Here is a 27256-nt window from a genome sequence, read left to right as displayed (position 1 = left end):
ATGTTATGGTAAATCTTACAATATTTCAAAATTTTTCAGAATGCTCATTTAATAGACTACAATATCAGGTAAACATAACAGTTCTATGCAGCAAGGAGTCAAAAAGCTCATGTGACTCACTTGACTGTGATATTCACTGTATTGCAGTGGTTGGGCTCAGACCCACATTTCCTGCAAGGCATGCCTGTACATTTCTGTATGAAAAAACTAAGTTATAAAATTCAGTGAGTGAGAAAATACAAGTCTCTCTGCCTTCATACCAACTATACATACATCTGAGTCCAACAAGCCTAGACTTCTACTTTTTTTTAATTAAAAGATCATTTTATTGGGGGCTCTTGCAGCTCATAACAATCCATACAATTGTATTGAGCATATCTGTACATATGTTGCGATCATTTTCTAAATGTTTACTTTCTATTGAGCCCTTGGTATCAGCTCCTTTTTCCACTCCCTTCCCCCCTCCATCCTCATGACCCCTTTGATAAATTATAAATTATTCTTTTCATATCTTACACCAACCACTGTCTCACTTCGCCCATGGTTTCTGCTGTTCGCCCCCCTGGGGGTGGTTATGTGTCAGTCATTGTGATTGGTTCCCTCTTCCTCCCCTGCTCTTCCCACCTTTCCCCTACCCTCCTGGAATTGCTACAACCATTCCTGTTCCTGGATTCCGTGTGTCCTGATCTCTTAGCTCTTAGCTGTACCTGTGTACATGCTCCCGTCTAGCCCGCAGTGAAAGGCAGGACTGGGGTCATGATAGTGGAGGGTGAGGAAGCCTCAAGGAGCAGAGGAATATTGTGTGTTTCATTGGTGCTATACTGCACCCTGGTTGACTCATCCCTTCCTTGTGACTCCTTTGTGAGGGATGTCCCATTGTCTACCGATGGGTTTGGGCTCTCTGCTTCAATCCCCCTCGTTCTCAACAATGTTTTTTTTTACTTTTAAAAAATAATATTTAATTGTACTTTCAATAAAGGATTACATAGTAGTTTGAGCTCCCATTTAACAATTTCTGTATAAGTTGTTCAGTGACAGTGGTTTATCTTCTTCACAATGTGTGAATATTCTCATTAATTCTGTTCTGGTGGTTTTATTCCCATTAATCTAGTTTCCCTGCTACCTTACACTCTCACCTATGTTGGAAATTATTGTTGATGGCTGGGGCTCATATAAGTGACTTGTTTTAGAGTAATCAGTACTTATGGGGGATAGTGGTTATTTTCATGCATTCATTTGTTATTTAGCTACAAGGTGACCGCAGAAGTTGGTTTTAGTTCAAAGTTTGAAAAGTAACTCAGGACAACAGTCCTACCAGGGAGTCCCCAGTCTTAACCGATCTAGTAGGTCTGAACTGGTGATGGTGTTGCTTTTTAATTTTAGGTTTTGTTCCACGTTTTCATGCATTCTATCAGGATCCATCTATTACGGCCCTGAACAAATGGCTTTCTATTTTTTTATACTTGAATTTTATCTTTGGATAAGTCCTATAAAAGATAAATAAACAAGGAGTGGAGAAGGGGGGTGCAAAACACTGTACCTGCTTGCAGTACTTGGTGACTGCTGCTCCTAAAGGATGTTCACTGTTACTTTCAGCAGTTCCTACAATGGCCAAGATCTTACTGCGTGATATTCTGTTACTTTCCACTAGCACCTTTACTTGATTCACTACTGGAGTTCCATGGGTAATGGTTCCAGTCTTATCAAATACCACTACTTTTACCTGGAAGAAAATTAAAAGACAGTACACCACGTGACTTGATAATCCTTACCATTATCTTCCCAAAAATGTGAACAAGTCTTACTGTGACAAACAGATTACTACTAATCCATTAACTATCTTTGGGGGGGGGGAGGGAGGAAGGGATAATTAGGAGAGAAATATTTAGTTATTAATCTAATAGTCCTCATTTAGAAACGTTCAACAATTATTTGTTGTTGTCAGCTGCTGTCCAGCCGGTTCTCTTCGTGGCGCTGCAGGACGGTGTAGAATTGCCTGTGCGCGCGCTGAGACTGTAACTCTTGACAGGAGTAGAAAGCTTTGTCTTTCTCCCACAGAGCAGTTTGTGATTTCAAACTGTTATCATCTTATATGACTGTGGGGATATGTTAAACAAGTAGGACTAACTGCTGAGGGTTGGCTGTGAATAAGTAATTAAGAGATGCCTCTCATGCTTCCCAGGGAAAACAGGCTGTCAATATCAATGAATTCAAAATAAGTTGGGGGAAACTGGGAAGTAGACAGAATAAAACTAAGGAATTAAAGTTGAAGTGGGCACCAAATAAAACCTGCTGGGTTACTTTGGTTATCCTGGGTTCAGATTAGGGTGAGGAGAGAAGACAGCATAATGAGGGAAACAGCACAGATAAGAAAAAGGACAGTTTGTCTCCGCCCAGATAAGAGTCAGGCATTCGATAACATCTTAGGAAACTTGGAAATATGAATTCTGAAAAATGAATACACCAAGGAACCAAGATGAAAAACATATGATAACTAAATGCAAAATCGGGTTCTGGACAAGAGAAAAAATACTACAGGGGGTATAGTTGAAACAACTGAGGAAAACAAAACCATGTATTATAGATATGACTATACCAATATTAATTTCTTGATTTATATAATTATACTGTAGTTATGTAGGAGAATATTCTAGGAAACACACATTTAACTACTTTAAAAGTAAAGTGTTTGGTATCTGGAATCTATTTTTAAATCAGGAAATTGTGAGTGTGTGTGTGTGTGTGTGTGTGTGTGTGAGCGTGCAAGGGAGAGAAAACAGAATGAGCAAAGAAATAGCATAAGATGAAAATAATTGAGGAATCCGAGTAAAGTATATGCAAGAGTTCTCTGTACTTCTTGTAATGCTTACGTTTGAAATTTTAACAAAATTCAAAATTGCTATAAAATTAATAGCCTGAATTCACTGTTCAGGTGAAGTTTCAAATTTGTTCTAAGCTGGGCTCTGTGTCCTGCATGTACCTAAATATAGATTAGAGATCATCCTGGTAGAAATATGGTTTTAGTTGGAATCGAATAGCCTTGTTTGAAATTATTATGAAAATCCTAGGAGAGAGACCTGTGATAATTCTAAACTGCCAGCTGATGGCAGCAAAGGCAAAGAAGATGAAATGTAATTACAACTACAAACACAAGTAGGTCAGAAACATGATAAAATTTGGTGAAATTTCCTGAGCAAATATCTATTCCATCTTCTTGCTCCACTGATGGATCTAGTTTGAGATGGGATAGGACTCCAGACCTCTGTCAGCAAGATCGGCTCTAAGATGGTAGGACGGGAAAACAGTCCTAGAGATCTTAAATAACTAAGGCCAATCTGGAATCGAATCCAAATAAAACCGTCCTTAGGATAATCCTAGGAGAGGCTCATTTTATGGACCACGTGTAATTAGGACATGGCTAGTTCAGAAAGGACAATTCTTTATTCTTGGTCTTACCTTATGAGCCATCTCCAGTGGTTCTCCGCCTTTGATTAATATGCCATTTTGAGCACCGACTCCTGTACCCACCATCACAGCCGTTGGCGTGGCCAGACCCAGTGAGCAGGGGCATGCAATGCACAGAACTGTGATAGAGGCTTGAAAAGCAAAGCGGATTATCGTTTCCATTTGGGAGATACTTCTATTATAGTCCTTTAGAAGAAAGGCATATATTTTGGTTATTGATTTTGAATTGCACAAAATGAACAACGCTTACCTTTTCTTACATAAGCTCACAATTTTGAAGTCATTTATAGCCTATCTAGCTACCAACACACTATTCTAGTGACTAGTAAGAAAACCACTTTTTCTTTTATATATAAGAAGTTATGATACAGTTGACAAAGTCTTAAAAATCAAGATCCATTTTGTGATGATTCCGCAATGAAACTCTTTTGTTCTATGCTGAGAATAAGTGCTTTCATTAGAGGCTTTCAGGAATCACTAAAAACATGTGACATGATTCTCAGCGGATGTAATCCTGAACAAATAATAGGGTTCTATAGCCCTATATACAAAGATTTAAAACACCGGCCGTTTAGACTAGGTGAAACTATGAGACTGGAAGACAGTGAGACAGAGCTGAGACGATGGTACTGTGAGACAGAGCAGCAGGCAGGCTTGCAGGTCCATGGAGGCAGAGGCCAAGGAATCACCTGGCTTCTGGAAAAGGTGAGGACTGAAGGAATATTTGACTGCTGGCTGAGGAGATGCTAGCCTTAAAGTTACCTGATCCTGGCTTGGGGTAACCTGTTAACTTTCCTAATAAATCCCTGAATCATGACTATTGGCTGTGAGGTCTACGTGGCCATTGCAAGGACTAATGAACTGAGCACTGTAGTGTCATGGGAGGATTGGGTGGTGTTAGAATAAATAAAAAAGGATGGGCCATAGAGGCGTATCTAACCCCTGTCTTGTGGCCAGAGGAAGTCAGTTTTGGCCCTCCACTGTCATTTACTGCACTTACTAAGTTCTCAGTGTTCACAGTAGACCTATATTTTATACAGAAAAAGAGGTGGAAGGGATTTAGTTTTATGCTTTCATGTCATATATATCCTTTGTGTATATTTTCCAAGTATGTTGTATGACGTTATCTACACTAGCTTCAATCCTATAACTTAAACCTAATCAAGCTCACGGCCTTAGATTTGATGCTAACTCACAGTGATTCTATAGGGCAGGGTAGAACTGCTCCAGTGGGTTTCTGAGACTGTCACTGCTTACAGGAGTAGTAAGCCCCATCTTTATCTCTCAGAGCAGGTTGATGGTTTCAAACTGCTGGCTTTGCGGATAGTAGCCCAATGCATAACCACTGTGCCACCTGGGCTCCTAGTCCTGTAACTTAAGTATTACCGTACATACTCGAATATAAGCCAACCCAAATATCAGCGGAGGCACCTAATTTTTCCACGAAAACTGCATTAACAATGTGCTGAGAAAAGGCTTATACATGAGTATATACAGTATTATTCCTGTTTTACAGATGAGAAACCTAAGCCTAAGAGTACTTATTTAAAGGCAATAATCTAATTTGAACCACATTTCACTTTGATGACACCACAGTTTTAGAGATCATCACAGAACTAAAGGAGTAATCAACAATACTATAATTTTTAATGCATTTAATAAATTGCAGTGCTTATACTATAGGAGCCCTGGTAGTGTAGTAGTTTAGATGATGGGCTGAGATCCAAATGGTCAGCAGTTTGAAACCACCAGCAGCTCCACGGGAAAAAGACTGGGTCTTCTTCTCCCGTAAACGGTTATAGCCTTGGAAACCCACATAGGGCCACTATGAATCAGCATTGACTTGATGGCAGTGCGTGAGTTTCTAATATTCCATAACTTAACACTCACAACTATGAGTTATACAGAATGAATGTTATTAAAAGCTCATTTTGCAGATGAAGAAAATGAGCCTAAGAGAGAAATTAAGAACACACTGATATTAAGTGGCAGAATTAAGGTCCTGAGGTTTCCCTCAGTATATCTTTTAGTTCATTAGGAAAGCAAAACAATGCTGGAAATAAAGGTAAGCATAACATGTAAAAGTGTCATTTGTTTTTAGAAAATCATAAATCTTTCCAAAAGGAAACATTGCATTTTCAAAATACAGATGTTATCCTTACCGGCCATCTACTCCAGTCCCTTAAATATACTGGAAATTATTAAATTCATTTTTGACTTAGTTAATTATGCAAAAGAGTCACAGAGTCTTTCAAAAATTGTCTTATAAGTAACTTACAGGAAAGTAGGTTTCCACAATTTCAAAATTAAGAAATCCAATCATAATCCATACCAAGAGGGTAACAATGGAAACAATAACAATAAAAGGAACAAAGTAGCCACTGAGTTTGTCTGCAAACTGCTGGATAGGAGCCTAGAATTAAAAAAAATCATGTGTCAAAAGAAAATATAAAAATTAGATCAAGATTTATGTGGAAACTTTAAAGAAGTGCTCATGCAATTTCACCTTTGATGTTTGGGCCTCCTCCACAAGTTTGACGATCTGTGAAAGGGTTGTATCTGCTCCGACATGCGTCGCTCGGATAAGCAGTGATCCATTCTGGTTGATGGAACCAGCAATTACTGAGCTGCCGGATTTCTTAGCTACAGGCATCGCCTCCCCTGAGTGAGCAGTAACGATCGATTTAGGTGGCATAAATGAACACAATCACACACACATGGTTATTTCTTCATGCTCAAAAAAAATTTAGGAAGGAGATTGGTAATTCATGAAATACAACCTGGACAGATGACTAAGTAAAAGTCACCTTCTTTTTTTTCCCTTAAGTCAGTTCTAGGACAACACCCAGAATTCCTATTTTCATTTGGAAAAGCCTAACATGTTAACTCCTAATGGGAGATGATATTTTAAGATAGTCACCTTAGACCTAGATCATAGGTTCTTAATCTGTTTCCAAGGAGCACTTGGAAATGTGGAAGGCATTTTTGTTTATAAAAATTAGCAGGGGAACATGGGATAGTGCTATTGGAATTTAGTGGGCCAGGTTACCAAATGTACTTCAATGTGTAACATACTACTCCAGAATTAAGACTTGCCCTGTCCAAACTAGCAATACCACCCTTATTGAGAGACACAGTGTCCTAAATAGCCCCTAAAAAGGGCTTCTTCTGGCATTATATACTGAGGGTAAAAGTAGGAAAGGTATTATTTTGATTCTGCTCCAGATTTGTCTTAGTTCCCTAAAATCTCTAAATCTACTGCAGGTCTATTTCCTTAGAGCAGACTCTGTTGAGAGAGGCTGAGAGGCCGAGAGGTCGAGCCCAACTCAGAGTAAACTCATCTGTAGGTCAAGAAGACAGAAGACGGCTTGGAGACAACGGACTCCGGCTGCCAGCAAACAGGTGCAGGAAGATCTCAGCAAGGACCAGGGAGCTTCCACGAGGAGGGAGTCCTGCACTTCCCGGGGGTGAGAATGTCAACTTATATGACAAAATAATAATAATATATGAATGATGAAGGGTTCATGAGGTAGGGGGCAGTGGGGAGGGAGGGAGAAAATGAGCAGCAGATATTAAGGGCTCAAGTAGTAGGCAAGTGTTTTGAGAATGATGATGGCGACAAATGTATAAATGTGCTTGACACATGGATGGATGTATGGGTTGTGATAAGAATTGTATGAGCCCCGAATAAAATACTTTAAATAAATAAATAAAAGAAGCTGAAGAATAGTACAATAGAAACGGACCTTCAGTCTCTAGTAACAAACAAGTTCATCTCAAAAAAAAAAAAAGAGGAAAAGAAACAAATCGATGAAGAACACAGCTTTCCCCTAGATCCTGAATGCTTCCTCCCCCCAACTACCATGATCCGAATTCTACCTTGCAGGGCTGGATAGGACAGAGGCTGTACACTGGTGCATATGAGGGTTGGAGGCACAGGGAATCCAGGGTGGATGATACCTTCAGGACCAAGGGTGTGAGGGACGATGCTGGGAGAGTGGAGGGTGAGTGGGTTGGAAAGGGGGAACTGATTACAAGGATCCACATGTGACCTCTTCCCTGGGAGAGGGACAGCAGAGAAGGGGGGAAGGGAGACTCCGGATAGGGCAAGATATGACAAAACAACGATGTATAAATTACCAAGGGCATATGAGGGAGGGGGGAATGGGGAGGGAGGAGGGGAAAAAAAAGAGGACCTGATGCAAGGGGCTGAAGTGGAGAGCAAATGCCTTGAGAATGATTGGGGCAGGGAATGTATGGATGTGCTTTATACAATTGATGTATGTATATGTATGGATTGTGGTAAGAGTTGTATGAGTCCCTAATAAAATGTAAAAGAAGAAAAGAGAAAAAATGATTAGGGCAAAGACTGTACAGATGTGCTTTATACAATTGATGTATGTATATATATGAACTGTGAAAAGAATTGTATGAGCCCCAATAAATTGTTAAAATTTAAAAAAAAAAAGAAAAAAAATAAAGAAGTAACTATATGTCAGGAAAAAAAAGAAAGAAACAAAGCGAAATAGACTCGGGTTTCTTCAAATGAGAGGGCAACGAGGCCTGCTGACAGATTGCCCTTTACCACTGGCCAGTAGCCTGAGTCACTTCTGTGACATCAACTCCTCCCTAGCATAGTCATTTTGCCCATCCCTTGACACAACCCAGACAGACCGCCAAAGTTCTTATCTCGCTGGACTCTGGTGGCCCTCGCGGACAGCAGTTTGTGTGGGAAGCTTAGTGCAGACATAATCAGTACCCAAGCTTCACTTCTAGGCACTGTTTGCCCCTTCTTCCTTCCTTACTGCTTTGTCCTCTGGTTCCCTCCCACCCCTCAAGGCCCACCTCCCCCACATACACATATACACATATACACATAGTATACACATATACTCAATAACACTACCAAAGGAGCAAGAATTCCCAAAGCAGTTTTAGTTTTTGATTTACTTTATTTTCTTTACTTATTGTACTTTTTTCTATTATATTTAAGTATTTTTCTTTCTAGTCCTCTCCCACTTCCTCTTCCACTGTGACTCCAACCTCCCGAGAATACTCATCTCCCCCCACCCCCCAAGGTAAAAACAGGCAGGCCTGCAGATTCAAGGGCATCCATTCAAACGAGAGCTTCATCCCCCCCCACCCCCAGAGCACAAACCGCCTACATTCATGCTGCCATAGCAACAATACTTCAATACCCACACCAAAACCATACCTGAATCTTTTTTCTCTTTTGCATCTCCTTTTCCCTTCACATCTATCATTATCTATTTTTGATCTTTATCTTTTTCCTTGTGAAATATATTTCCATGAAACTTATTAATGCTGATTACCCCTCTTAAAATGCACTTTAACATTTTTTACATATCTCTTGATCTATCCAAACAGCTGCTTATTACTATCATTAGTTTTACTTCATAGTCTCTCTTTTCCCCTATTCCCTGCCTACTTTCTCCACATACCCATCTCTCTCCCTTTTTCTCCATTTCACCACTGCTTGTTTCTAACTCATGTTCAACCTCTCCCATGTCATTAGACAGAGCCAACTACTCCAAGACTCAGCAGCTTATACAACACTAATAGATGAACCATCATGCCAGGGAAATAGCAGTCAACCACAGTAAGCAAGCAACAAAAATAAAGAAAAAAACACAAACTACTGGAATTTATGCAAAAACAATGAAGTATTTTAAAGAAGGTGACCTGAAACGACCAAAAAGAGAATTCAAGAATGATGTTTAGGCTCTTGCAACAAGAGATGTGGGGTTCACTCATGAGAAATTGAGAAGAAATTGAAAGACTAAAATCCTTAAACAAAAAAAAATCTCAGAAGATAGACATTGAAATAATAGAATAAGGAAAACAATAGAAGAAAAGGAAAGTCAGGGGACTCAAACACAATCACAATTGATGAGAGAAACAGTCGACAAAACAGTGAAGGAATCTGACGAAACCTGAGAATGATATGGGGCACTATCAAGAGAAACAACCTCATTGGGATCCCAGAACAAGAAGACACACAAAAAGTCTACAGAGAAAATTCTCCATTATCACAAAGGAAAAAGTGAAAATAACTATTCAAGAAGCTGAGAGAACTCCTAATAGGACAGATCCCAAAAGGAAAAAAGAGCAAGATATATCATAGTCAAACTAACCAATTTCAAGGAAGAGAATCCTGGGAGAGCAGCTAGAGAAAACAGAACAGTCACCTACAAAGGAAACCCGATAGAGAGAAGCTCGGATTTCTCAGCAGAAACTTCACAGACAAGAAGACAATGGAGTGGCATATATAAAATTCTGAGAAAATAACAAACAAACAAAACCTGCCAACCAAGAATCTTATATAAAGGCAAAAAATTATCCCTCATATATTAGGGAGACAATTTTTAAATGGGTCAAAAGGGAGATCCAATGATAAGGTGTTACATTTTAACCTGGCTATAAGCCTATTCACATCCCTGGTCTGTGGTCAGAGGGAATTCATCATAGCTTGATCCATGTGTGGACCCTGCAAGCGGTTTGGGCTTCCACTCTTACCCACAGTTTTTTGCAAACTGACTGTTCACAATTTAAGGCCTGATACGATTCCCTCCTTTGGTTTTATTGGTGGCTTCGTTCATCTTCTCTTTCTGTGTTTTTGGGAGTGCCGCTTTCATCGGACTGGTTTCCGGGTGGTGGTGTCCTGTCTGATGCTCTCAGGCTTGTCTGCCATTATTGAGTCTCAGTCCATAGTGATATGGTTCATACTTCGTCATGCTGGTCTTGTTTTCACAAATCCCTTAATTATGTTTAGCCTTGTTATCAGAGAGCATCGCAAAGGCAATTACGAAAGATGTACTTAGGTTAAAATGTAATACCTTATCATTTGATGCCCCTTTTGACGCATTTAAAAATTGCCTCTGTTTTAAGTATTTTCTGCTTTTTTTAATTGAGATTTTTCTATGCTTTTTCTAGCTGTTGTTGATGTTGGATTTGTTTGGTTGCTTCTTGTTTGTGTTTTATATGATATTTTGTATATGAAATCTAGGCGAGGTATAACTATAAACACCATAGCTAAATTGATAATTGCTTTGGACAGTGGTTCTCAACCTGTGGGTCATGACCCCTCTGGGGGTCAAACAACCTTTCACAGGGGTCGCCCAATTCATAACAGTTGCAAAATTTCAGTTATGAAGTAGCAACAAAAATAATTTTATGGTTGTGGGGTCACCACAACATGAGGAACTGTATTAAAGGGTCACGGCATCAGGAAGGTTGGGAACCACTGGGGCATGGCAGGGGAGGACTAAGGAAAATAGGGAGCTAACAACAGTGAGTACAAGGAGAAAATGTTCTGAAATTGTGATGACTGTACAAATGTTAATATCATTGAATGATTAAAATGTATGATATGTGAATTATATGCCAATAAAACTAATTTTTTTAAAAAGAAGACAGAACAGGGATTTGCTCAGGAATATTTTTCAAAGTCTATCAGGTTCTACAACAGACTGAAACATAACAAATCTCATGGAAAAGGCCCTTCAGTAGCATAAGCAAAGCCACAAGTTAAATCTAAGGTTATTCATTTAGGATAACCATTATAAAATTCATGCTCTCTAATTGCTCATAATTTACATTTTCTACAGTTTCTTCAAAAAGCTCTGCACTTTTCGTTAATAATCATTCAATGATGTTTTTTCGTTAACAAATGGAATGCATTTGTTTTTCACTTCTATGTCATGATTCTTCTGAAAGAGCATACCTGTGATAAGGGACTCGTCTACCATAGAATATCCTTCAATAACACGGCCATCCACTGGGAATTTGCCCCCTGGAACCACTTTAATGATGTCTCCACGTTGTACAAGTTCCACATCCACTTGCTCCTCACTAGAAATAAATGAACATGAAACGTATATAGCACCATAATTACTACCAAGAGAAGCTACAATCAGCATTTAAGCTAAGACTATGTTTATCCTGTTTACTGCAGGTGACCAGCACAGTACCTGACACAAAGTTGTTGTTGTTGGTTATTGGTTGACACCAAGTCATCCATCCCCCCCACTCATGGTCACCCATGCACAAAAGAACAACACACTGCCCAAAGTAATCAGGGCATTATGATCTATAGGGTTTTCATCAATTGCTGTTTTGAAATAGACAGCCAGGCTTCTCTTCCTGTTGGTCTTAAGTCTGGTAGCATCATTAAAACCTGTTCAGCATCAAAGCAACATGCAAATGCCCAGTGGCAGAGAGGTAGTTAGCTACATCTGTAGTATACTGGGCAGGAATGGAAGCAGGGTTTCCTGCATGCAACGTGAGAATTCCACCACTGCCTCAAGCTACAAAGCAGCAACTCTATATTTGTTAAATAATGTGTGGTGGGTTTTATTTAACCAAACAATATATTTTTTGTGTAAGTTTTCTTAAGATGTTTGGATGGTGCCTCAAAAAAAGGCTATGTACTTCCATAAAACAATAAAGAACAATTTTGCTCTATAATGCATGGGGTCAGGATGAGCCAGAATTGACACAATAGCTCAGGTCTGAGCTTTAGTTTATTTTAATTTATATACACAATTTTATTAATATAAAAATGAGAACTTCACAAAAGAACTAAATCTAATAGAATATTTAGCTCTAACTTGCAGGCTACAGGTAATACAAGAGAACAAGTTATATGGCACCACAATGAGGCAAGGAAACATATTCAAACTGTGGGACATTCAACAGGGCTGCTGATAGGTGTTTCTAGACCAATCAATTACATGGAGAGAAAAGGAGAGAGAGGAATTCTGTTCTAAATTGCAAAAGACATACGCGGCATGAGAGGCAAATGCACACAAACCTTTTTTAAAAATTCGATTACAAAGAGACTTTTTCAAGCATTTTGGAGACAACTGGAGAAATGTGAATATGGACTGGTCACTAGATATTAAGGAAGTATTGTTAATTATGTTAGGTGTGATGTTTTATTAATGTTACATATGAATATGTCCTAATTTGCATTAAAATACTGTACTCCCTCTAGGAAGAGAGGTAAAATACTTGAAATAAGTGTAGCTAAATGCGGATAATTGCTGAATCTAGGAGATAGATGCCAGTGGGCTTTTTATACCCTTATCTCTACTTCTTTGGGTATTTGAACATTTACATGCAAAGTTCAATGAGGAGGGGATAGAATGAAGACAAATACCTCAGGAAGATATTATCTGAGTCAAGGGTTACAATAGTTGCTTCTGTAGCTTGTAGTGAAATTAGCTTTGCAAGAGCCTCTGATGTTTTGCCCTACAAATTAAAACAAACATGTTCACAATGCTAAGGAAGAAAAAGTTCTGGTCTTAACTAAAATAAAGATTCGATCTTCAGCATTTACCAAAAATATGGCATTAAAAATGTTCATCTGTTCAAGCCAGAAAATTTTCACTTAAAAAGTATGAACTATACAAAATTCTTAAAAGTTTTCATAGGTACCGTTATAAAAAATAAATTAATAAGAAAAATAGTAGGAACTCAATTTTTACATGGGCAAAGTACATGAAAAAGCCTATTCATTTAAGAGGAAATATAAATACCCAACACGGTAAAATGTTTATTCCTGCAATTCACAGAAGAAAGACAAAGCAATGCAGTCCTAAAATACCATACAATACCTACTAACTTAGGAAGAATTTAGACGACTTCATGCCGATGAAGTTGTAGTAAAATGAATGCAATGTAAAATTGTTACAACATGTAGCATGAACCACAGAAAGATTTATGTCCTTTAATTCAGTGGTCACAGCCTGTGTGATTTATCACAAAAATACTAGTTCAATACCAATGACTATAATACATGAGCATATTTCATGCAGGATTATTTAAAGTATATAATTAGAGAACAAAACCAGAATGGTTTAGTAAGCTATACAACACTGACAGAACATAGGTCAAAAATATCAAATAATGATATAAACGGAATAAACATGGGAAAACGTTACAGTGTTAATGGTAAAGAGTAGTACATATTCCATTGTTTGCAATTCTAAAAAATAAAGGCATGCAGAACAAGATTAGCAACTAATTTATATTATAGCATGGGACCATGTCTGAATTTATTCATCATTATTTTAAACCTTGTTGTCTTATCAGTTTTTAATTAATAATGTAATATGAGATAATTTAGTTATTTTTCAAATGCCTCTCTCTTAAAATAGAAATAAACAAACTTTATTTTACCAGTATTCCATAAATTTGATAAATCTTCAAAAAGAATATTTAAGAAAAGCACTTCTAAAACAAAAATACAGCTTTCATTAAATGGCTGACTACATAAACAAATGTGCATTTCCAATAAACAGAAGTCACATGGTCATTTATCCACCCAAGATTTAAATAAATATCATCTTTCTAACGTTACCTTTGCTATATGTTCCAGCCATCGGCCTAGAGCAATAAATACAAATAGCATAGGAGGCGTGTCAAAGAAAGTAATAGGGTTCATGCTGGCTCTCTCATACATTGCCACCAGAAGAATAACCAACGAGTAGGCAAATGCAATGGTGGTTGCCAGCACAATCAGTACATCCATATTCGCAGTCCTGTGCTTCAGTGCCTTGTAAGCCTGGATGTAGAAGTACCAGCCTCCGAAAAACTGCAACATAGGAACAAGAATCATGGAAACTCTTACATGGTGACATTTGCATATACACCTCAATAACTATGATGAGGTAACAGTATTCATTTTCTTTGATTTTTATGTAAGTCATAGACACCAAGGAAAGATCTTTAAGCTGAAACAATACTGTTTGAATTTTAACATCATATGTGAGTACGCAGAGGGAATGATTCAGATTGCTCCAATAGGTATCTTTGACTTCATGTCTTTGAGGGCTGTCATCTTGATCCCATGGTTATTCCATAATATACAGAAAGTCACATGGATTTTGGATTATTTTATGGTAGTAAAAACAAAACTAGGCAAAGAATTATATAGTTTTCACAAGAATTTTTTTAATATAAAACTCACCTCTCCCCCAAACTCAACCTAAGTGGTAGATCTCAAACCATTGGATCTGTTGCCTGCTTTGTTGGTAAACATATTTTTCATTAGTATAGAAAAATATATTAAGGTGTTCTTTTCATTGTTATTGTCATTTATATGGATCCAATAAAAGAACAGACTTACCGGATATACTCAAGTATAAGCCGACCTGAATATCAGCCAAGGCACCTAATTTTACCACAAAACTTCATTAAAAATGTGCTGGAAAACTCAGCTAATACACGAGTATATATGGTATATAAAATTATATACAAAAGCAGCTATGCATGCCAGCTCCGAAAATCTTGAAGCTTTGTTCCCTGCTTTGTCATTAAACAGTCTCTTGGTGTATAGTTTACCCAGTATAAAATCATCAGGCTTCTGGCTAATATCTATAATAAAAACCATCTTGGCTGCCATATTTTGGCTATTTTCATTATTAAAAAGTATGCTTGCTAATATTTAACTTGCCTGTACAGGTACACACAATAAAAAGGACAGCAAATTCATAATGGACAATCCTGGCAGGATCTGGTGCTCCAAGAACATAGATGAATGAATACTGATCATTTCTTCCTGACTCATGTTGTGATTATGGTGAAGAGCTTCAAGGTGGTGGTCCATAACCATCATATATATCATTAGCCCCATTACAGGAATACAAAAAAACAGGCTCACTAGAAAGGATCGTCTCCACCTAATATAGAAAAATAAGAAAAGAAGACTCTTTTGAGTGGTGACCACTCTACCAATATAAAGATAGTATTTCAGAAATCTAGGTAACAAGTAAATTTTCAGTAGGAATCCAAATCTGGTTTTTCAGATGCAGGTTTAAGAAGGTAAACAAGCGGCCATCTAGCAGGGAAACAACAAAGCCCACATGGAAGAAGTACATCAGCCTGTGTGATCACGAGGTGTGGTCAGGAATAGGTGTCAGAAATTTAAAAACAAGCAATCAGTTTGACATGAAAGAGCATAGACCAAGTGGAGACACAAAACCCACCTGTAAGATAATTGGATATATACAATTGATGTATGTATATGTATGGATTGTGATAAGAGTTGTATGAGCCCCTAATAAAATGTTTTAAAAATACATATGCACAAGAATGAAGAGGAAAAAAAAGATAATTGGATAGCCCCCCCACAAAGGGCCGCACAGAAGGGATGAGGTACCAGGATGCAGTATAGCACTGATGAAACCCGTGATGATGACTGTATAACCCCACTCGAGGGGAATGAATAACAGAATTGTGGGTAAACGGGTACACTGGATGGTGTAAGATATGACCAAAATAATAATAATATATAATATAATAATAAGGGTAGGGTGGGGGAGGGGATAAAGGGGAGCTGATATCAATGAGCTCAAGAAGAAAATGTTTTGAAAAGTAGGGTGGCAGCAATTGTGTAATTATGATTGATCTAATTCAATTATGGATTTTTATAATATCTGCAAGAGCTCCCAATAAAATTATTTTTTTAATTTTAAATACATAGCTTTGGGGAAAAAAATCCATTTGGGGGAGGATACACCTCCGTATACACTTTTATTTTGTTTTAGTTAGGAATGCACAGCAAAACATAGCACTTCAATGGTTTCTCCATGTACCACTTAGTGTCACGGAATACCTACTTGGAGCTGTGTAACAATTCTCACCTTCCTTGTCTTAGTGACTCCTCCCGATTCACTGCGCCCTAAGGTTCTTATCTAATCTTTCCCATTGCTGTTATCAATTTGTTCCCAGAGCTCTTAAAAAAGCATAATGTTCAAGGCAGACTATTTTACTAATGAAGCTCAACTTCATGAAATACTTTTGGTTCAAGGGTTAAAGATTAACTCAGGGCAATAGTTACAAGGGTTCATCCAACCTTCACAGTTCTAAGAAGTGTGGAGTCCAAGAGAATTTGAAATTCTCTTTTCATTTTCCTCCATGTGATCAGGGCTCTTTCATGAACTCTTTGATTAGAAGTTCGTGATGGTAGCAGAGTATCATTTTTGATTACTAGCTCAGTCTCTTCACTTGTGACAGGTCTGTTGAGATGCACCATTTCTTCTGGAGTCAACGTAGAAAGTTTCTGCATTTTAAGGAATTTGTCCATTTGCTCTAAGGTAACTAATTTGAAGAAATACAACCGTTCATAGTATTCCTTGACAACCTTTTGTCCTGTAGGATCAAATGCAATGCCTCTCATTTATTCCAATTTTAGATCATTGCATTTTTTAAATTATTTCATTTCTGAGTCCAACAAAAGCTTTGTCTTTTCAAAACACCAACTTCTAGTTTCTCTGAGTCTACTCTGGCCTGCGCTCTATTTCATTTATTTCTACTACAATCTTTATCATTTTCTTTTTTATCTGATGACGCTATGCTGAATTTGTGTTTTCGTTTCTACTTTTCTAGTTCCTTTTCTTACATTAGTAATTTAAGGGTTTTTTTTCTGTTTGGGAATGTAGGCATCTATTGCTGTAATCTCTCTGAGTATTGCATTTGCTGAATACCGTAAGTTTGGGTATATTTGTTGTTATCCTCATTTCACTTTAAGTATATATTTTTTATTTTTCTCTTGACATGTTTTAGTAAAATCTTTTTTTAACTAACACTATAAAAGTACTTACTGTCTTATTTCTCGTTTATGGTCTAGGTGACTTGCTGATCGATCCTTCTTAACCAAAGAAGCTTCAAAACCTAAGCTCTAAAGAAATTCACGAGAAAAAAAATCAGTTAGTGTATAAATATTAAGCAGAGAAATTCCAAATCATTGTATTGTTATTAGGAAAAATTCAGTTGAATTATTGAATGTCCCTAACTCTGGAAGGCATAAAGATGAAGATGCAATTCTTGTTCTTGTTTCTAATGTTTCACTTTAAAATGGTATTTTCTCAACCATAATTAATGCCTTTCTTGCTCTTTTTAAATAATAACTCAAGTGCAGTGATCCTCAGTAGTTTCTAATTACAATAAAAAGTAACTAGAAAAGTTTCAGTGATGTTTCTGACTAAAATAGACTAAGAAAAGAGACCTGCTCATTTCCTTCTGACAGTCAGCCAATGAGAGCTCTTTGGATCACAATAAAGTGCTGTTTGATATACTGCTAGAAGATGTGTGCCCCAGGCAACGACGGACTCAAGCATGCCAGAAATCAGGAGGCTGACACATGACCAGGCAGCGTTTGAATTGGGCTTCAAAGAGTTCATAGAAAAATTCTATTATTTTTAATTCTACTTTCCCATTACCTTTTTAAAGCACCACATACATGAGGTCACAACTCACAGCAACTAACAACAGCATATATGCATTATAAACTTCAATTTAATCTTGATAAACCAATATAAAAAGCTCCTACTAGCATTACTGGTACTAATAATTTTTTTTCTCCAATGACAGAATTTATACAACTTTATCATATTTCTTTGACAGAAAAAATGAAAAGTACAAAATAACAAGCATTTGTTACTTTAAACAGTGAAAAAATAAATGGTGGTCTCAGAAAGGCCTCTGTGAGCCACCTCAGGTATTATAACTTTGACAGAGAGGTAGCAGAGCACATATATAGTTATTTATTAACTCTTAAGTTTCACTTATCAATCAAAGTCTATCTCGTGTGATACAAGCATACAATGAATACCATACTGCAATGAGAAGGAACAAATTATAAGTTCATGCAACAGCATGGACAAACCTCAAACATAGTATTTAACAATAGATGCCCAATACAAGATTACACACTGTAGGATTCCCTTTAAATGAAGTTCAAACACAGGCTAACGTAATCTATGCTGTTTAAAGTCAGGGATAAAGCTCCTAATAAAATGTAAAAAAATTAAAATATTTTAAAAATAATAAAATAAATAATAAAAATAATTAATAAATAAAATTTTAAAATAATAATAAAGTCAGGGATAGTGGTTATCTTTGGGTGGATGATGGCAGGGAAATTATATAAAAGAGCTTTTAGGTTGCTAGTAATTTTGATCTGGGTATGTTCAGTTTGTGGAAATTCAGAGATTTGTACATTTATGACTTGTGTAGTTTTCTGTATATATATAAACTTTACACTTTAACCAAGGATCTACATATAACCTCCTGCCTGGGGGATGGACACAGAAAAGTGGGTGATGGGAGATGTCGGACAGTGTAAAATATGACAAAATAATAATAATTTATAAATTATCAAGGGTTCATGAGGGAGGGGAGGGAAGGGAAAAATGAAGAGCTCATACCAAGGGCTCATGTAGAAAACAAATGTTTTGAAAATGATGAGGGAAACAAATGTATAAATGTGCTTGACATACAATGGATGGATGTATGGATTGTAGTAAGAGTTGTATGAGCCCCCAATAAAATGATTAAAAAAAACTAGATGTGTGCATCAAAGGACTTTATCCAAAAAGTAGAGTCAACCTACAGAACAAGAGAAGCTATTTGGGAATCATATGTATGGTAAGGGTTTAATACCGAGAGGAAAACTATATATACACACCTCCTGAACTCAAGGACAAGGAGACAAACAATCCAACACCAAAACAAAGGGGGAGACTTGAAAGGTAGTTCACCAAAGAAGATATATGGCAAATAAAGACATGAAAAGCTATTCAACAACATTAATAAATAAACCAAAATGAAACTCACTGTCATCAAGTTAAGTCTGACTCATAGTGATTCTACAGGATAGAATGTAACTGCCCTTGTGGGTTTCTGAGATTGTATCTTTTAACAGAGGTAGAAAGGCTCATCATTCTCCTGTGGAGTGGCTGGTGGTTTTGAACTGCTGACCCTGTGGTGCTACTTCTAAGGCTACTAATATGGCAAGAAGTAGAAAAATGGAAACTAAGTGTTGATTAAATGGAAACTAAGTGTTGAGAAACGGAACCCGTCATGTTCTCTTGGTAAGACTGTGAAATAGTCGTGCTGCCAGGGAAAGCAGTGTGGTTCCTCAAAGAGTTGAATGGAGTTACCACATCTCCTGGTAACTTCACCCCTGATTACGCACCCAAGAGAGCTGAAAGAAGAGGTTCAACCAGACACTCGTACACCAATGTTCACTGCAGCATTATTCACAATCCAGAAGCAAGCCAGTATAGAATAACAGATGACTGGATTAACATGATGTTGTATGTACATCTATCATAAAGACAAATTAAATTCTGATACATGGATGAACTTGGTTCATTTTTGCTAAATAAAGCAGGTTAAATAAAAATTAAAAATACTGAATAATCCCACTTATTTAAAATATCTGGAAAAGGAAAATATAGCGAGATCAAAGTATATCAGTGGAAACCTGGGGTAGGTGGGAGGAGAAAGTGGGAAGATACTGCTTAAGGAATAATGAGTTTCTGTCAAGGGTTATGAAAAATGTGCAAACAGATAGTGGTGATAGCAACAAAGAGAATAAAGGCAGACACATTCACATCAAATTTTAAGACAGCTCTTGCCTTTTTAGGTCAGATAATTTTCACTATATCATATGCAAAATAGAAGATATTCAAGAGTACACTGATTGAATAGGGAAGGATAGAAAATGCAATCATGGCACTTACTTCAATTGTATGGATAATATCTCTGGGACCAATAATTTCTGGGTCATATTTAATGTGTGCTTTGTTGGTTGCCAAAGCAACAGAGCAGTAGAAAATCCCTCTGTGTTTTGTTAGGGTAGATTCTATTTTATGCACACACGAAGCACAAGTCATCCCTCTCACCTATTAAAGACAAAGGCTTGGTTATTCAGAAATATACTTTTATCCCCTTTAAGCATGAGTAGAATTATTACTTTTAACTAAAAGGGCACCCACAACACAAGATTACCACATAGGATCATAGCTGAACCCTTAACATGCTTTCAACATGACATGATCATTAGAATACCATTTTTATACCACATGAAGCAAAGTTCTGCCCCCAGCTGTAACAGGCTTGAAAATGTCAGGGTCTCATTTTCAAAGCCCTACTTTTTCTGTCACTACTCCTAAGTGACACAGAATTTCACATCCAGCATCATTTCTTATCCCCAATGCCTGCCTTCCCTCTGCAGTTTTCATCCTGGTTTTAGTATTACTTTTGGTGAGGATAATGAGCAGTGTCTTAGAGATTTAGTGCCGCTAGAATAGGACGGATTTTATTTTTAAGAAAATCCAGGTGAATGGATTTAACAAACAGAAATTTAAAAGCCTAGAAGTTTGAATTAAGGGTATCAGCTCTTCTGGAAGCTTTATTCTCTATGTTTGTTCTAGGGGAAGGTTCTTTTATCTTTGGCTTCTGTTCCCTGGTTCCTTGAATGTATCCATGTGACTTGGCATCTACCTTCCTCCATCTCTGCTTTCTCAATTGCTTGTTTAGTCTCTTTAATATCTCAAAAGAGACTGCCTTAAGACACACCTGTACTAATCCTGTCTTATTAACACAAAAAATGCAACTCATTCCATACAGCTCATTCCCAAATTGGATTATAATCTCAGGCAATAGAGGTTAGGATTTACAACACATATTGGGAGACACACACAATTCAGTCCACACAGGGAGCAAAAGTATTTTGTATTCGTATGCTGAAAAATATATATTTGCCTATATCTTGAGTAAACTTGTATTTTCGTTGGGTGTTAAATTCTAAGTTGACAGAGCAGAATATCTGAAATGATAGTGCAAAGACCTCAAATCCTTTTCCAAAAAGCAATAGCAAAACGTCACAGAATTGTCTAACCAACTAGTGAAAGACATTGTAAACTAACAAAAGAGAATCTACATATTAAGAAATACTTATCCAAAGGTATCTAGTGAGGGAATTCCTCATAAAAGACCTCTGAAAATTTTCTTCATAAAAGCAACGAAAAAACTAGCAAAAGCAGTAAAAAAATAATTGTTTTTCTTTAGTTGGAAGTTAAAAGGGTCATAGCAGAACAGAAAGTATGTATTAAGAAAAACAACTGTGGGGTATGTGAAGATGGCGGCGGCCGCTGCTGCGCGAAGCGTCGGGGCAAAGCTGCCACTTCGGGAGGTTCGCATCCACTTATGCCAGCGCTCGCCGGGTAGCCAGGGCGTTAGGGACTTCATCGAGAAAAAGTACGTGGAGCTGAAGAAGACGAATCTCGACCTACCCATCCTAATCCGCGAGTGCTCCGATGTACAAGCCAAGCTCTGGGCCCGCTACGCATTTGGCCAGGAGAAGAATGTCTCTTTGAACAACCTCAGTGCTGATCAGGTCACCCGAGCTGTGGAGAACGTGCTGCACGGCACAGTCTGAAGCCTCGACGGAGGGCTAAGAGCAGCAGCCCAGGCCTGGGCTCTACTGGACTGAGTACAATATGGAAAGACACATCTTCCTGCTCTCTATAAAGTTTGTGCTGTAAAATGCTATCTCAAAATGTCCTCTTCCTCACTCCCCTGCCCCTACCCCTTACTGTTCAATCATTGAGGCAAAACATTGTAATATAAAAATAAATCTTTATTCTGTCAAAAAAAAAGAAAGAAAAACAACTGAATATCAACAAGAATATTGTTGTAAAAAAAAGAATATTGTTGTACCGTACTACATTGACTTTCCTTTCAGCTCCACAGTAGCTTTTGAAGTCAATAACCCACAATCATGGTTTTTTTTTTATTAAAAAGGCATCGTTAAAGTAATCAGAGAGGGCCGAATTAGCTTGGAACTCCTCTAAGATCTCATTTCCAGAAAACTGTCGCTATTAAAAGTGTCTGACAGTTCCAGGAAAACCCCTCTTACAAGGATACGAATGTTGACTAGTGCTCAAACAATGCAATAAGCCTTTTTGCTGGTAGAATTTGTAAAAAACTAAACAAACCCATTGCCACCGAGTCCATTCTGACTCATAGCAACCTGACAGGATAGGGCAAAACTGTCCCTGTGGGTCTGAGGCTGTAACTCTTTACAAGAGTAGAAAGCCTCATTTATCTCCTGTGGAGCTGCTGGTGCTTTCGAAATAATGACCTGAGGGTTAGCAGCCTACAGGCCTCCTCTAAAATAGAGACCATTATTTAATGGTGTGGCTGCCTGTGGTGGTAGATAACAGTTGGGTAAAACAGAAAGCAAGTCAAAAAGTTCGAAAGAAAAAAGCTGAAAAAGTATATGGGCCCAGAACTCCAACTTATTCGTGGGACTCTGGAAGCCCACACATAAATGCAGCGCTGTAGACGCCTCCATGGTTGTGCACATGCTCAGAAAAATAACTAAAAGCCCTAAATTCTAACCTCTGACTTGTATTAGGCTCTGCACAAGCACAAAGTAAGGACTAACAGCTTGTAGCTGTTGAAGTTGTACCCTAAACATAGTCTATTAGCAAAGACTGAGAGATTTACTGATTCCAGGCATTCCAAGAAAATCTCTGTCCAATCATTAGCTGATCACTAAGATAATCAAGCAGAGATTTCCAGAGGCCACAAATAAGACAAATTCAACAGAATCGGTTAAGAAAAATTTTGAAACAAATTCTGAAGGGTGTCGTAGTCAGTTTGATTTCTAGAGTTAATATACCATATTAATTAAAATGTTCAGTTTTCAATAAAAATTAAGAGACATGTGAAGAAACAGCAACTATAGTCAATACACAGAGAAAATAACAATTAATAGAAGCCTACAAATACTTGTATCGGGTATTTTAAATGTTTGAAGACCTATAGGAAACCACGTGTAAAGATTTTTTTAAGATAATGTCTCACCAAATACAGGAAATCAGTAAAGAAAAAATATACATAATGCCATTTAGCAAGCTTGTACATGAAGAGTTCAATAATTGAAATAAAAGATGGAAATCTTTACATGCAAACACCTATATTGAAAGAGAAGAAAAAACTCAAATCATTAACCTAACCGTTCACCTTCAGAAACTGGAAAAAGAACAAAGTTAACCTAAAACAAGCTGCAGGAAAACATAAATATTAAAGCAAAATTAATGAAGCATGTTGTTGTTGTTAGGTGCCATCTGACTTGGTTCCGTCCCACAGTGACCCAGGTACAACAGAAGGAAACACTGCCTGATCCTGCGCCATCCTCACAACTGTTCCTTATTCTTGAGGCCGCTGTGGCAGTCAGTGGCAGTCCATCTCGAGGGCCTTGCCCTCCTTCGCTGTCCCTCTACTTTCCCAAACATGATGTCCTTCTCCAGAACTGGCCTCTCCTGTATGTAAGGCAAAGCCTTGTCAGGCTTGCCTCTTCAGAGCACTCTGGCCATACTTCGTCCAAGAGAGATGATCTGTTTGTCCTTTTAGCAGTCCATGGCACTTTGAATTATTCTTCTCCAGCACCAATTCTTCTACGGTCTTCTTTATTCAATGTGCAACCTTCACATGCATATGAGGAACTGAAAATACCATGGCTTCGTCAGGCACACCATAGTCCTCAAAAATAACATCCCTTTCAATACTCAAAAGGTCTTATGCCGCAGATTTACCCAATGCAATGCATATTTTGATCTCTTGACTGCTGCTTCCATGAGCACCGATTGTGGACCCAAGCCAGACAAAATCCTTGACCACTTCAACCGTTCTTCCGTTGATCACGGTGTTATCTATTGGTCCAGTTGTGAGCATTTTGGTCTTCCTCACATTGAGTTGCAATCCATATGGAAAGCTGCCATTCTTCACCAGCAAGTGTCAAGTCCTCCTCACTTCAGCATGCAAGTTGTGTTACCTGAGTGTTGCGAGTTGTTAATAAGCCTTCCTGCAATCCTGAAGCCATATTCTTCTTGATATAGTCCAGCATCTCTGATGCTTTCCTCAGCATACACACTGAATGAGGATGGTGAGAGGGCACAACCCTGACGCACAGCACACCTTTCCTGATTTTAAACCATGCAGTATTCCCTTGCTCTGTTTGCCTAACTGCCTCAATCTACATTCAGGCTCATCATGTGCATGATGAAGTGTTCTGGAATTCCCATTCTTCTCAAGGTTATCCGTAGTTTATCATGGTCCACACAGTCGAATGCATTGGCATAGTCAATAAAACATCTTTCTGGTACTCTGCTTTCAGCTAAGATCAAGCTGACATCACCAATGACATCCCTTGTTCCAAGACCTCTTCTGAATCCTGTCTGAACTTCTGGCAGCTTCCTGTCAATGTACTGCTGCAACTGCTGTTGGATGATCTTCAGTAAGATTTTCCTAGCACATGGTATCAGTAATATTGTTCTATAGTTTAACATTCTGTTGGGTCATATTTCATTGGAATGGGTACAAAAAATGGATCTCTTCAAGACAGTTGGCCAAGTAGCTGTCTTTCAAATTTCCTGGTACAGAGGAGTGAGGGCTTCTAGTGTTTCATCGACTTGTTGCAACATTTCAATTGGTAGTCCATCAATTCCTGGAATTCATTTCTTAACACTGTTGCATTTCTAATTCAAATTTGTTAGTTTCTTCTTTATGGTCTTGTTGTGAAATTACATCTTCCTCATCAAAATTTTCTGCTGTTTTCTGATCCTGTTTATAAGCTGTTCTCTCAAACAGTTTCGCAGGTAAGGTTCCACGTACACCCTCTACTCAGTTCCCCAGCATCATCTTCAACATCAGAAGGAAGTTCCTATACTATCATCAGCTCTTTCTCTAGGTTTCTGCTTTTGGGGAGAAAGAAGAGAAATCCTTTCCTTTTTATTTGTTGAAGAACCTTTTCCATAAGGAATTTTTTTTCTAACAATATTCATAATCAAAGTCATAGTCATTCAAGATAATTTTATACATTTCATCTTCATTGCTAGTTTGCTTAACCAGTTCTTCAGGAGCCTCTCTTTCCATCAACTCTTCCCACATAACTGAAAACATTCATAGCTATTTTTTAAATTGTTCTTGTTTGTAACACATTGGTGTAGATGTCCCTTTAGCTTATTATATTCATGAGCTTATTATATTCATGTTCTTTTCTCTTCATATCAGATTGGGTTGCATAGCTTGACTTACAATGATATTCTGTAAATTTTGAATCTCATCCTTCTCATTTTTAAGTGGTTGATGCAAATTCCTATTCTTGCATTAAAACTGTCTCTTTCCGGATGGCCAATCATTTCCCTCCTGGAGGATTCTAGATGTTTCTTAAGCTTTGCATAGAAGTTCTATTTTACTTCCCAGTTTCAGATCCTGTGTTTCTACATTTTCCTAAGCTAAAGATCATTGGAGCCTCCTACATTTTGAGAGAATAAGTTTGTTTGTCAAAGCCATCCATTTGTGGTATTTCTGTTTAGCAGCACTAGATAACTAAGATAATACTTTATTCTTTTTTTAAAAAATACTTTATTGTTTTAGACACTGTTAAAATGGTATTGTTTCATGAATTTCCTTTTCAGCTTGCTCACTGCTGATAGATAGACACCTAAGTCATCTTTGTGCATTAACCTTCCATTTTACTGAATTCATTTATGAACTTTAATAATGCTGCAGTTTTATAGATAGAGGATCATGTCATTGTGAAAAGGGGAAGTTTTATTTCCTCCTTCCTGACTTGAATAACTTTTTCCCCTTGACTAATTGCCCTGGACGTCTAGTGCAATGTTGAATAGCAGTTGTCTTGCTGCTGATTACACACATATTTTTGTGGGAAAGAATCTCAGTAATTGACTTGCCAGGATGAAGAGAATGATTATTGTGTGCATGGTGTGTATGCGTGTGGTTTATTTACTGTGCGTTAGGTGGGGTGGGTGAGGGGGTTACACTGCAGATCATCACCTTTGCATGCAACAGTTCAAACTATTCGTCCGTCCCCCAGTAGCCTATCCCAGCCCTCTCCAGATCACTCCTCTCTCCCTCCCCCTCTCTCTCTTGTGGACCTCCACTCTCCTCCTCGCCCAAGGGAACACCTACCACCCTTCGATGTCAGTCCCATTGCTTTGTTTGCCTTGCCTTGCCTTCCCCCTTCTTGGTGACCTCTACAGTCTGTTCCCTTTTGTATGCAAGTGAGAAAGAGTATTTCAAAGCCATGTTTTATACCTGGTTAAAGTCTTTCATGCATTTGGGATTTATCTTTTATGTTTCTAGGTATGACTCGTGCCATGTTTTAAAAATTTGATTTTCATTACCATTCAAATTTAATTCCTTTTTGGTTCTTAATAGAGAAATGACAATAATCTTTGATATTTCATGCTGGAGGACCACTATTAAACTATATATTATCCTTCTATTTTTTAGCTTCCTTAATTTTCCTTTCCTGTCTTATTTTCCTAAACATTAATTATCTTTGGAACTCTTCGATGAACTCGTATCAAATTTTTTCTAGGATTTTTATTAATAAAGCATGAAAATATTACTTACAACAAGTTCCAAAATACCATCACCTTCATCAGCATCTTCAATCACAGTAGCTCCAAATCCAAGCTCTTGGATGAGTTCCGCTATTATCAGAGGTTGTATAACAGCAGGGTTGTATCTAACCTCGGCCTTGCCAGCCATCAAAGCCACAAGTACAGAATATATACCTAGGATCATTGATGAGAAAAACCACACATACATTATTCATTACAAAAAAAATACAACAGTTATTTTTAGTGCCTTTCATTTAAATGTGTAATGATTAAAGTGAATATGAAGAAATTTATTATTTGAATTTTATACATGTTTTGAACTCAAACCAAATAAAACTACTTAAGATGGGAGCCCTTTTTGTAATACTAATTATGAAAATGTTTGTTTACATATATAAAGAGAACAGCAAAATGAATTCAATGTGCCCATCAGTTGGCTTCAATAATTATCAAGAAGACTTTTATAATCTTGTTTCATCTATGTTCATAATCACTCTACACCCTACACAAATTATTGTGAAACAAAATCAACACATCAT

The 27256-nt window shown here is 37.6% G+C and overlaps 1 protein-coding gene and 1 pseudogene across 2 annotated transcripts in view; one reads left to right on the top strand and one right to left on the bottom strand.

Moving 5' to 3' along the window:
- Positions 1 to 27256, bottom strand: part of ATP7A (ATPase copper transporting alpha) — a 164133-nt gene that overhangs the window by 46018 nt on the left and 90859 nt on the right. For both annotated transcript variants that reach the window (XM_075539506.1, XM_075539507.1), the window contains 11 exons: positions 26728 to 26891; positions 20019 to 20180; positions 17094 to 17170; positions 14945 to 15170; positions 13850 to 14083; positions 12647 to 12738; positions 11210 to 11337; positions 5972 to 6126; positions 5744 to 5878; positions 3457 to 3651; positions 1541 to 1723 (listed from right to left, as the gene is read on the bottom strand). In XM_075539506.1, the coding sequence (XP_075395621.1) occupies positions 1541 to 1723; positions 3457 to 3651; positions 5744 to 5878; positions 5972 to 6126; positions 11210 to 11337; positions 12647 to 12738; positions 13850 to 14083; positions 14945 to 15170; positions 17094 to 17170; positions 20019 to 20180; positions 26728 to 26891 (1751 nt within the window). The remainder of the gene's footprint in view (positions 1 to 1540; positions 1724 to 3456; positions 3652 to 5743; positions 5879 to 5971; positions 6127 to 11209; positions 11338 to 12646; positions 12739 to 13849; positions 14084 to 14944; positions 15171 to 17093; positions 17171 to 20018; positions 20181 to 26727; positions 26892 to 27256) is intronic.
- On the top strand, positions 21402 to 21923 carry LOC142433915 (NADH dehydrogenase [ubiquinone] 1 alpha subcomplex subunit 2 pseudogene; annotated as a pseudogene).

The sequence above is a fragment of the Tenrec ecaudatus genome, chromosome X, assembly GCF_050624435.1.
Source record: "Tenrec ecaudatus isolate mTenEca1 chromosome X, mTenEca1.hap1, whole genome shotgun sequence".
Classification (NCBI taxonomy): Eukaryota; Metazoa; Chordata; class Mammalia; order Afrosoricida; family Tenrecidae; genus Tenrec; species Tenrec ecaudatus.
The sequence above is the reverse complement of the archived record's forward strand: the minus strand, read 5'-3'. Positions and strand labels throughout refer to the sequence as shown.